Genomic DNA, 13,037 nt, shown 5'->3' on the forward strand with positions numbered 1-13,037 from the left:
ATCCTATCGAGACAGCAGCCTCTGGAATGCACATCTCTTGATCTGAAACATGGAAAGTCTTCTGCTTCAGACAGACATGAAAACAAGTGAAATAGTTTACATAAAAGCACCCATCATTGTGCCTAGCACACAGGCATTACAAATTAAATATTCCTTTTTGAGAGAAACAAAAGCCTCAGAAGCTTCTGAGTTGTTTGAGGAGTGTGCTCCGCACCACCACTAGACCTTGAATGTCACTGTCGCTCATGCACTTGGTCTACTTGTTATTTACATCTGATCCCACCAATAAAAGGAAAACCAGGGCGCTAATGCTAGCGTTTACTTAAGGTTACTTCCCAGTAACTGTAAGTCAACAATAAGAGACACTAAAATAGTCTAGGGGGATGTGAAGAAAATGGTTTCTTTCAGTGGGAGAGGCCTCCCAGAATGTGCGTTTCTCATAAGCCTACGAAGTAACCTTAACTTATTTTCTATAAGTCTCCTCAAACATACTTGTAAAATCTCTTCAAATCACCTCTCCATTTGTTGTTATAAAAACAAGTTAAAGAGTGTCACCAACAGTCAGGAGTGATGGTAACCCCAGACGTCAAGAGTCTGAGATGTTGAGACTGACAGTTCAAGGCTGACCGCGGCTGCATTCTGGACTGGACAGTGAAAACAAACAACGGCGACAACTCTTGGGAACATTGGTTTAGTGTATATACTATATTAAGTTTCAATAGAAACCATCCACCAATGCCTGTTTAAATTACATACAACCAGGTAATGAAGGAAACAAGTAGGATTAGACTATATTGATAGTTATTTAATCTGGCAAAGATAAATAAATCCATTTATTATATTTGTGAAAAGTACTAAGCACTGTATTTAAAAAAAAAAAATCAAGACCTCTCCTCTGCAGAGGAAGCTTAGATGAGGTCAGCAAACTAGGCATGCACACTGCCAGCTGACCTGATACAGATCTTCCAAGGTTACCTGGATCTCAAATCCTGTTTCCTCACAAACAAAAACCTGATTGCTGTGCTTTCCATTCCTCACACTCTAAAATTTAACAGGTTCCATATGGAAGAATTACATGAGTGTAGAGGTGCCTTTTCCCCTTCAACCTAGAATTGTTTGTGGGAGTCGGAGTTTATTTTTTGCCTCAATCCATTCTTAGCTTCACTGAATATTTAATAGGTTTCCACAGGGTACAAGATATTCCGCCTGTCTAGTTGGTGCTTAGAACTTTATCACCTCGTCTGTCCTTGGATAGAGAATTTCAAAGATGACAGAATGACAGAGTGAACCACCAACAATGGCAAAGGTGCACTGGTGCCAGCTAAGCAGTCCACTAAAACTGGCATTGCTAGGACTGTGAGAAGGCTTCGCACTAATGACGCTTAAAACCAAGAGACCAAGGATCTGAGTTTGATCCCTGGAACTCACATTGTAGGAAAAGAGAGCCACAGCACACCATGGCAATACTCACTTCAACACGCACACACGCACACATGCAAAGTAATGTAAAAAGAAAAAAAAGTATGGCTATACAGACTCAATTCTTTATATAATTTTTAAAAAGGGTGCCGGGTGGTACTGCATGGGAAAGTAAACCAAAAAGTAGGGTTCATCTTCTAATAGTGGTGATGACACCTTATTGGAAGTCATTGTTCCAGTTCTTCCACACCTACTCTTAATCCTGCAAAGTGCTTGAACAGTCCCTGATTGACACTCAGCACATGTGTACCTTTAAAAAGTGTACGTTACAAGCTTCATCCTTGGCTTCTGTTACACTAGAAGGATAATAACGCCAAAGGCATGGAACAAGATGAACAAGCAAGACCTCAAAGCACAGACTGGAGCAGAGTTTTTGCCAGGGAAAGATGATACCTAATTCAGGTAAATTCCAACTCACTCTCCACTCATAAAAGTTTAATATGTTATATATAATATGTACTCACTCAAAAGTGGATATTAGACATAAAGCAAAGGATAAGCAACCTATAATCTGCAACCCCAGAGAACCTAGACAACAAAAAGGACCCTAAGAGAGACATACATGGATCCACCTAGGAAGGAGAAAAAGATAAGGTCTCCCGAGTAAGTTGAGAGCATGGGGGGTAGGGAGGAGGGTGGAAGGGAAGACAGGAGAGATGATGTGGGATTCCTCTTTGTATATTATAAATATGTTTTATTACCATTAGTTAATAAAGAAGCTACTTTGGCCTATGGCAGGGCAGAATATAGTTAGGCAGGAAAACTAAACTGAATGCAGGCAGATGCCATGTAGCCACCAAAGGAGAAAGATTTAAGAACATTACTAGTAAATCACAGTCTTGGGGCGATACATAGATTAATAGAAATGGGTTAATTTAAGATGCAAGAACTAGTTAGGAATATACCTGAGACATTGGCCAAACAGTATTATAATTAATACAGTTTCTGTGTGATTATTGGGTCCAGATGGCCAGGATGTGAAAGTACAGTCTCTGATTACAGGGAGGAAAGAAGGGGGGGTGGGAAAAATGTATAGATAATAAAAATAAATAAAAACTAACAACAACAAAAAACATTACATTACTTATTATCTCTTAATGTAATTCATCTTCAAAGAACTATTGTACCAAAAAAAAAAAAAATTACTTAGCAGGGGTGGTGACGCATACCCATGCTCAGACAAGACAGTGAAATCTTGTCTCAAAAAGAAAGAAAAAGTCAAAGTCAAGTGTGGCAAACGCCTGTAATCCCAGCACTTGAGAGGCAAGGGAGTTCAACACCAGCTACATAACAAGTTAGAAGCCATCCTAAATATATGAAGTCTTATTTCAACATACAAACAGAATGTTGGGGGATATACTTTAAGGAAAGTGGCCAATAATCTTCCATCTTCTCAGTACCAATACTTGGTAACCAATCACTCAATTTAAATAAACTTAATTTAATAATAATCTGTCATTTGGGACCTGATCTCCTTTCATTACATAAACAAAATATAAAGATGTCAAGAAGGAAATAAACTCCAGCTTTGAGATGGGGCTTTAGCTGGGAAATAAGGTACTTGCACAAGGTTCTGGGTTTAATCCTCAGCACTGCCAAAACCAAACAAATTAAAAAAAAAAAATTAAGCGTTATATTCTGGCTGCTAAATACACAGAACACAATCAATTTTATCTTAGAGTTCTTTGAGAATACATTACAATAGTTGGTAAATACAGATTATTTTGATTTAGTTTTAATTTCGTACAGATCACTATCTGAAAAACTAATTCTAAAAATAAAAACACCCAGGGATATGAAGTATATCATCTATATATTACACAAAACTATTTCCCACAACTACCCTGTGGTCAATGTCTCAAAGAAAACATGTGCTAGGCACACCTCGGAAAGGGCTCATTTTAAATGTTGCTCTCTTCATAAAAGCACAATGAATTACCATTGGATTTGAATCTGCTATGAGATCCCGCAGAGAATCCAGAAATCCCTGGTCTTCCACCATCTGGGCATTGATATCATGGAGTTTTGCCACACAGACTGCTGCTGTTTTCCGAACATAGGGGTCTTCATCTTTCAAGCACTTGCGGAGGGGTTCACAGAGATATTCTGTAATCTTGTCCACCCGGATACACCCCATGGTTCTAACTGCCAATGCTCGAATCAAAGGATTAGGATCTTCACAATCCTACCAAAGAAAAAAGGAAAAAGCAACTACATGAATACAAGATGATTACAAGTAAATACTCCAGTTGACATAAACCTTGCAAGTTTCTAGTATATTCTACATGAGAATCCAATCTCTCATGCTATTCTTTTCCTAAAGGTCTTAGTTGTCTACTCAAGAGCTTAGGGAAAAAAAGTTGTTTTTTGTTTTTTAAGAAATTTATCAAGGCTGGAGAGGTGGCTCAGAGGTTAAAAGTACTTGTTCTTGCAGAGGACCTAGATTTGATTCCCAGCACTCACATGGCAGCTCACAACCACCCATAATTCCAGTTCCAGGGGACCCAAGCTCTGTAGGCACCAAGCATGTGCATGGTACACAGACACATGTAAACAAAACACTCACACACATTAAATAAATCTAAAATAAAGTAAGGATTTATGCTATGAATGTGTACAGGTGCCATGTGCTTACTTACGTAAAGGTACCCACAGAGGCCACAAGAGGGTGTCAAAGCCCCTGCAACTGGAGTTACAAGGGGTTATGAGCTACCGCATGTGAGTGCTGGGAATAGAACTTGGGTCCTCTGCAAGAGCAGCAAGTGCTCTTAACCACAAAGCCATCTCTCCGGCCCCAGAAAGAAACCTTTTAAGTGCTGCATACACACAATGAGGAAAGGTCCAACAGGACTCAATCTTACTAGGCACGAGTCTAGTAAGTCGGTGTGGCCACCCCTAGAACTATTAGTGGACTTGCCTAACAGAAATGACCCCCTTTCTTCTATTCTTGTTCAGGAAAAAAGACAGAATTGGAAAGGTTATGTCACCTCCACTGTCAATCTGTAACAACCAAGTAAAAAAAGAACACAACTGCAGGAGGCCTACAGAACAAAACAAAGATGTGCTATGATCTGGCTGGGGCCTGACAGAAGCACATGTCCAGCTAAGCAGCAAAGTGGGCTTTCTGGGTCATCAGCAGCAAGCAGTCTCCTTTACAACAGTTTTTCCAAACAAAGCATTGGCAAAACACTGACAGAGAATAAATGTTTTGTCTGCATGTATGCCTGCATGCCAGAAGAGGGCACCAGATCTCATTATAGATGATTGTAAACCATCATGTGGTTGCTGGGAATTGAACTCAGGACCTCTGGCAGCCAGTACTCTTAACCTCTGAGCCACCTCTCCAACCTTGATAAATTTTTTTTATCTCTCTTTTTATTTGTTTGTTTGTTTGTTTATGAGGCAGGGTTTCTTTGTGCAGCTCTGGTTTTCCCAGAACAGGCTGGCCTTGAACTCATTAGATCAACTGCCTCTGCCTCCCAAGTGCTGGGATTAGAGGCACCTGTCATAACCTGGCCAAGAATACTTTCTTAAAATTCCTGTCTCAACAATTTCTTTAGGATGGGCATGGTGGTGCATGCCTTTAATCCTAGCACCCTAGAGACAGAAGCAGGTGGATCTCTGAGTTTGAGGTTAGCCTAGTCTCATCAGCAAGATTTAGGATAGTCAGGCCTAGACAGTAAAACTTTGTCTCAAAATAAGAAAAAAAACTCTCTTCAAGTCATGTACATTTATGCTCAACTCTTTCAAAAATCTAAACAAAAATCTTCCCTATAATATATTCTACCAAAGGATCATTTGCCCCCTCCCCCCCCCAAAAAAATTGAAAAGTTGTGGTCTGTGTGCAAATGTAGAAAACCACGAGGGAAAAGCCTATAAAAAGTTTACCAGTGCCGGGGATGGTGGCGCACGCCTTTAATCCCAGCACTTGGGAGGCAGAGGCAGGTGGAGCTCTGTGAGTTCGAGACCAGCCTAGTCTACAGAGCTAGTTCCAGGACAGGCTCCAAAGCCACAGAGAAACCCTGTCTCAAAAAAAGAAAAAAAAAAAAAGAAAAAGAAAAAGTTTACCAGTTATTTTTCAAAGTTCAAACAGAGGTTAATTTTGGAAATGGCTGATGTTTTTAAAAGGCAGAATCTAGCACCTCCAAGCCCATCCCAGCTAATGACAGAAAACTGCGCAGTGGCAGCAAGGAAACTGTATCACTCCTTATTAGTTAGGATTTCTGAGACAGGGTCTCCTGCGGCTAGGCAGGCTTCAAACTCACGAAGTTTGGCGTTGTCAGTTTTAGAGGCTGTGACAATAGTAGTGAGGTCATGATTTTAAAAACAGATCCTAGTCAGGTGTGGCAGCCCATGCCTAGAACTCTAGCACATGGATGGGAGCGGAGAATGAGAGGAGGCTAAGGGAGGAGGCTCAGCCTGGGCTAGAGAGGAAGACCCTGGGCTAGGGAGGAGAGCAGGATGGAAGAACTGAGATCCTATGGTCTGACTCTGACAAATGTAAGCATGAAAATGATGCTGAGAGAGGGGCTGGGGTCAGAAAAGTGTTTTATGTACAGGGGATATAAATTCAACAATAGTGGCCATGTGTCAGTAGTTATTTCTAAAAATAAATCACAAGATGAATATTTTACTATTTCTCCTACGTGAATATTTTTAATTTGCATAATAAAAATAGTTAATCATGGGTTGAAGGGAGGCTCAGCAGTTAAAAGCACCTGCTGTTTTTTCTAGAGGATCCATGTTCAGTTCCTAGAACCCATATCAGGAGTTTATAACAGCCTGTAACTCCAGCTCCAGAGGATCCAAACTCTTTTGGCCTCTGCACTCACATACAAATAAATAACAAAATAAATCCTTAAAAAATACTTAATCCAATGTTGTAAGGCCTACCGAATCAAAGACAAGTAGCACCTCCTGCAGTAGTGTTTCTGAGTCCTAACCCTAATTCCCAGGAAAGATAGAACAAATCCTCAGGTAACAATATGATGGTTTGTCCAACCTCTGTCAGCAGCTATCTATTAGGATGAAATACCCTACGCCCGTTAGCCGTGGAAGCAAGACACTGAGGCTCACCAGGCTTTCTTCTATTCATCTGGCAAGGATGGAAGGACCAAGCCCCACAACAGAAGGCTTGTCATGTGGTTTCAATGTCCCTGGCTGCTCTGTGCTGGTGTACAGACGCTTACAAAGTGAAAGTCCTGCCCTCTGCTAGGACTTCCCTGCAGGACTTTGTCCCCAGAACACAGGTTTCTATCTGCAGTGCAGACACAAATGAAGGAAAGCCACTCTGAAGATTGAGTCCTTGGGAAAACTACCTTCACAAAGCTGTTGACAGCCATGATGGCCATGTCTGGCTGACTCTTGGCATAGTTCATCAGATAGAGGTACACCAGCTTCTTCAGTTCCAGGTTGTCAGTCTGCATACAGTTCACCACATCTGGGAAGAGAGAGCTGAGGAGAGAGGAAGAAATGAGTGAAGCAGTGTCTGTGCTAAGCTGTTCACAGACAATGAGGTTGGCCTTGGATTCCAGAGCCATTTGACAAGAGGACAATGGTGACAATTCATTTTCACGGAAATGAGTAATTAAAATAAAAATAAGCCAGGCAGTGGTGGTGCACACATTTAATTCCAGCACTTGGGAGGCAGAAGCAGGTGGGTCTCTGTGAGTTTGAGGCCAGACTGGTCTACAAAGTGAGTTCCAGGACAGTTAGGACTGTTAGACAGAAAAACCCTGTTTGAAAACCAATCAACCAACTGATCAATCAATCAATCAATCGTACCACAGACTGTCTGCTCTCTAGATTGTTTAGTTTTGTAGTGCATAGGCTGAACTCAGGGCCTTGTGCGTGGTTTCAAGAACTTTACTACTGAGCTATATATATCCTTAGTTCTTTCTCTCAAAGCTTCTGTGGAGTGGAGAAACTATTATGAAAAATTTGAGAGCAACAGAATGAGCCCAACATCTACATTACCCACAAATGCTGATACAGCTCCATTCTGACTCACATATACCCTCAAACCTCATTCCCACTACTGACTCTAGATTCCTTGTTCAGTGACAGAGACAAAACCCAGAGCCTTACACATCCTAGGGAAGTGCTTTGTTACTGACCTATGTTCCAAATCCTGGAAAGATTTTAAAATGAATCACAGATATATTTCTTACCGAGCCACATGCCTAGGGCTTGGCTCTCTGAGCAGGGTCTATAGTTTAGGGGACCTGAAACTTACTATGTAGGCAGAAGACCTTGATCTCACTATTCTCCTACCTCAGTTCCCCAAGGGCTGGGACTTCAGATGTGAACCACCACACTCAGCTTACATTCTGTTTTTTTCATCTATAATAAGCTAGGCATATTTAAAAAAAAAAAAAGCTTTATTAAACTGAAAGAAAAAATAACAATTTTCACATCAGTTCATGGTGGTATCAAAGCATTCCAATGCTTTAATGCTCATTTTCCTCCACCCTTGACCAGTAGGAACTTAGGTGGCGCCCAGGTTCTTGTGATATGACCCTATATTTTCAAATGTTTCTATGATTTTTCAAATGTTCAAGTTTTAAATTTTTAATCAAGATCTGGAATCAATCATTTCTCCAAAGTGTCCTCATTCCCTTTGGGGAGAATTTATTTACTTTAGAAAGTACTATACATTTACAATTGAGGTATTATCAAACAAGTGGTCTATAAATTTCCCAATACCAGCCATCATTTCACAGCCTACCATTCTCTTATAAGAAATGGAATGTCTAGATGCACTCATAAAATAGCATCATTAGCCTTAAAGGACTAAACTCCAAGTCAGGCTTCTAAAATGAGCCATATTTTAAAAATACAAGTTAACTAGAAAGTTAGCAAACAGCCTTTCCAAAGCTTTATTAGAATACTTTGTAGACTCTAGTTTTACATATATTACAAATATAGGGGAAAAACCCACAAATGTCAGTATATTTTGCATAATATGTCTTGTATACACACAAAAGCATAATACAGAAACTTTTCTAAGTCATAAACATGGTATCATTTTTTTAAAAAGAAATACTCAAGTGTATCTGGTCTGTGCAGATATGGAGGAACCACATGGACCCTAGTGACTGGTTTCAGATCATCAGGCCATCTCTCTGGCCTTAAAGAGATGCAGAAAGGCTGCAAAAGCAGTGAGTAATTACAAAACATTATCCAACGGTATGCTTACAACCCTAAGTAATTCTAACAACCTTCACAAGAAGACTGAAGCTGGGCACACTGGTGCATGCTTGAACCCCAGCTTCTGGGAGGCTGAGGCAGGAAGACTGCAAGTTCAAGGCCTGCTTGTGCTTCAGGGAGAGTTCAAAGCCACTGCAACATAGTGAGACTCTCTTGAAATAAAAAGGAAAAAGAAGGCTGGGAAGGAGTTTAGTGAAGAAGGACTTGCCTATTGTAGGCAAGGCCCTAGGTTCAATTTTCAGCACCAACAAGAGAAAATTATACCAGACTTCAAAGGTTTATTATTATTACTTCAAGAGGAATAACTAGCACTTCAAAACTTTCTCAGTTTTTCCTGTTTGAATGTCAGTAAGTATAAATCATACAAACAAAAGTTTTCTGGAGATCTCAGGGAAAGTGAATGCCGAGACCAAAGGCTCAGAGCTGTCCCCATAAACAACAGTAAGCCCAGATATCAGTGGTGGGACAGGAGGCCGCTCAGCATCTTCTGATGCTCCTGATGCCCTGAGGAAGGTTTCTCCTAGTCCTGTCTCATAAAAGGACAAGACAGTAAATATTTTAGGCTTAGTAGACCAAGAATTCACTTAAATTAACAAACATAAGCCAGGCATAGTAACACACACCTTTAATTCCAGAACATGGGAGGCAGAGACAGGGGAATCTCTGTGAGTTTGAGACCAGTCTGGTCTACATAGTGAGTTCCAGGAAGGCCAGAGGTATGTAATAGAAAGACTTTATCTCAAAAATAAAATAAAGGGCTGGAGAGATGGCTCAGAGGTTAAGAGCACTGACTGCTCTTCAAGAGGTCCTGAGTTCAATTCCCAGCAACCACATGGTGGCTCACAGCCATCTGTAATGAGATCTGATGTCCTCTTCTGGCCAGCAAGGATATAGACAGACAGAACACTGTATACATAATAAATAAATAAATAAATCTTTAAAAAAAATAAATCTTAAGCCCATTTCATAAATTATTTTAAAGTGAGTATTTTAATCAAAAAAGATGGCAGTGCTTTACATTTTGCTTACTGTTTGTGTGTGTTTGTGGGCATTCATGCTACAGCACATATGCAGAGATCTGAGATAACCTGCTAAAAGTGGTTCTCTGCTGGGTTCAGGGGAACCAATGGGTCATCAGGCTCTGCAGCAAACGACTTTACCCACTGATCCACCTCATCAGACCCTTGTTTACACATTCATAAAGCTCTACAAGACCTAGTTAAGTAGAAACAACGGGAGCCTTATTACTACCTCTGCTATGGGATGTTTTAGCTGAAGTATAAGAAAATTCAGCTTCATATGAATATATGACTCAAAAAAAGAAAAAATAGTTTAGTATCTTTTTCAAATAAATAGATAATGTTCTCTCTCTATATATATATATACATACACACACATATATATTTATTTTATACAAATAGTGTTTTGTCTGCATGTATGCATGTGCACCACATGTATATCTGATGTCTGAGGAGGTCACAAGGTGTTGAGAGTGTTGGATCTTCTGGGTGCTGGGAACTGAACCCAGGTTCTTTGCAAGAGCAACAAGTACTCTTAACCACCGAGCCATTTCTCCAGCCCCCTAATCACACACAGTATATTAAAATCACAGCTTACACACACACACACACACACACACATGTACACACACATACATGGGCTGGCAGGATGGCTTAGCAAACAGCATCCTTATACATGGGCTGCACGGCCTGATTTAATCCAGGACTCCACAGGTGGCAGGAGAGAACAGACTCTTGAGAATTGTGCTCTAATGTCCACATTAAAAAATAGCTATTGAATAAAATAAAATTTTACTGCATCATCAATGACAATCTTAAATGAAACTGGTTTTGTTTTTTTTTTCTTGTAACTTCTTTTTTCTTGGTAGTGAATGATGTGGGAGTGTCATATATCAATCTGTTGATTTCATTGATTAAGTTATAATAAACCAACTGCTTGGCCTCAGCTTAGAACATAGATGGGAGGAGTAAACAGAATAGAATTCTGGGCGGAAGAGGAAGTGAGGTCAGACTCTGCTCTGCTCCCGGAGAGACCCGACAGCTCTGCTGGAGCAGAGACGCCATGCTCAGCTCTCCTGGGTAGATGCAACGATGGATGGAGGCTAGAATCTTCCCGGTAAGCGCACCTTGGGGTACTTACACACATTATTAGAAATGGGCTAGTCCAGGTGCGAGAATTAGCCTGTAAGGGCTAGAGTTCATGGGCCAAGCAGTTCTTAAATGAATACAGTTTGTGTGTTGTTATTTCGGGCATGAGCTAGCCAAGCGGCCGGGGTGTTGGGGACGCAGCCCCGCCGCTTCTTATTTCAACAAGTGAAAAACAGAAGGACTATGCAGGCCAGCACCATGGCCTTTATCTGGCAATATCACCCACCACTGTTTTCTATCAGCTCAGAATGGTACAGAGGCAGAGAACATACAAATATTAAGAAAGCTTTAGTCTCCTGGACTCAGGAGAGGCCCTTAGAAAGCTGGGGGGGGGGGGGGGGGGGGGGGGAGATGGCTCAGTGATTAAGAGCACTAACTGCTCTTCCAAGAGGTCCAGAGTTCAATTCCCAGCACCCACATGGTGGCTCACAACCATCTATAATGAGATCTGGTGCCCTCTTCTGGCATGTGGACATACATGGAGACAGAATGCTATATACATAATAAATAAATAAAAAAAAAAAAAGAAAGAAAGCTGTGGGGCTGCAGACGACCCTTACTCATTTTAAAGTCTCACTAATCACAAAGATGGAGGCAGTTTTGGTCATGCTGGCTTTCACCTGGAATCTGACAACAGAATGTAGAGTCGTACAGAGGAGGACACCAGCTTAACCCAGTTAAAGAGTATGTGGGCTCAGTAGCTTTTTATCAGCTCCTAAAACTGTCTGAGGCAACAGATATGTACCTGTGCCAGGGCTAAAGACAGTTTACACTAAATCCAAAAGCAACAAAAATGAAAACAGCAAACTAATGAAACACTTAGGTCAGAGCTGATATGGCATGGCCAATTCCTTGTGATGTTTTCAACGGGATAACCCCATTCTAATAGGTTTTTTTTATGTGTTTGCTTTTTTTGAGATAGAGTTGCTATGTTGTCCAAGTTGGGCGCCCAACTCAGACTCAAGTGATCCTCCTGCCTCAGTGTTTCAAGCAGCTGGGAGTACAGACACGCACCACTGTACCTCAGTGGTCTATGGTTTCATAGGAAAGCAGTGAGAACTATAAAAATGGGTTGAGCTCTCCGCGGTGTAAGCGTCATCACCCTTACCTAACATCCTTCCCCACGGTCATAGCAGCAATCACCTTCTTCACAGCCTCCTTCCTCTTTTCTTTCTTTTCATTGTTGAGTTCAGCTTTTAATTCAAAGATTTCTCCTAAAAGAGATGAGAACAAACAGGTGTAGTCTCAGGACTAGAGAACGGGGAGAACACTGCAATATAAAATGACACCAGGATAGCAAGGCAGCCACTGAACTACGATTATTTAAAAATTATGAAATGTGCAATCCAAAGCCCCAGAATATTAACTGACCCACCAACGAAGACTCCATCAATAAATTTTTAAAGCCTTTTAAATCGTCGTCTTTGAAAATGTAATGCAGACCTTTCTTTAGAAAGCCTAAGAGCATCAGCAGTGATGGCACCCACTTTAATCCCAGCACCAGGGAGGCAGAGGCAGGCAGATTTGTGAGTTCAAGGCCAGCCTGGTCTACAGAGTGAGTTCCAGGATAGCCAAGGCTATACAGGGTATTTGAAGGATGATCTCACAGCAGAATTTTAAGGACCTCAAAAGAAAATAAATGTAAAGTGGGGAGCTGGCTTGGGAAGGATTAAGATGTGCAGTCTTAGTGGCAGAAGTGTGTCACTCCAGGAGGGCTTTGAGGTTTCAAAGGGCACCATTCCCGCTGTTCCCTCTCTGCTTCCTATTTGTGGACCTGGATGTGAACGCTCAGCTGCTGCACACCATCACCATCTGCCTGCCTGCACACCATGATGGGGACAGACTCCTATCTCTCTTGAACTGGAAGTCCCAAAGAAGCCCCTCCTTCTGTAAGTTGTCCTGGTCACATTATTCTGTCATAGCAAGAGAAAACTAACTAATACAGTACTGGAAACCTGGTCAAATGCCAGGGCCAGGGAGGCTGTAGGCCATGGCGGGCAATCTATCCCGCTATTCTGCTGTTTTACTATGTTGTCTTCTACATGCTCACATTTATACTCGGGGGTTAGAGCTGTTCTCAATCTTGGTCAGAAAAGCTTTTTTGAATTAGACATTGATTAATGCAGAGTCCAAATTACTCAAAGTGCTGAGAATATGCGATCAAGTCTGCAGCCTTAACCG

At 41.2% G+C, this 13,037-nt stretch overlaps 1 protein-coding gene across 2 annotated transcripts in view; it reads right to left on the bottom strand.

Moving 5' to 3' along the window:
- Ap2b1 (adaptor related protein complex 2 subunit beta 1) overlaps positions 1-13,037 on the bottom strand; it is a 106,353-nt gene that overhangs the window by 82,178 nt on the left and 11,138 nt on the right. For both annotated transcript variants that reach the window (XM_050132234.1, XM_050132233.1), the window contains exons 3-5: positions 11,965-12,070; positions 6,798-6,933; positions 3,419-3,664 (exon numbers count right to left, since the gene is read on the bottom strand). In XM_050132234.1, the coding sequence (XP_049988191.1) occupies positions 3,419-3,664; positions 6,798-6,933; positions 11,965-12,070 (488 nt within the window). The remainder of the gene's footprint in view (positions 1-3,418; positions 3,665-6,797; positions 6,934-11,964; positions 12,071-13,037) is intronic.

This window comes from Alexandromys fortis, unplaced genomic scaffold, assembly GCF_014885135.2.
Source record: "Alexandromys fortis isolate MF-2015 unplaced genomic scaffold, M_Fortis_MF-2015_v1.1 scaffold_412, whole genome shotgun sequence".
Taxonomy (NCBI): Eukaryota; Metazoa; Chordata; class Mammalia; order Rodentia; family Cricetidae; genus Alexandromys; species Alexandromys fortis.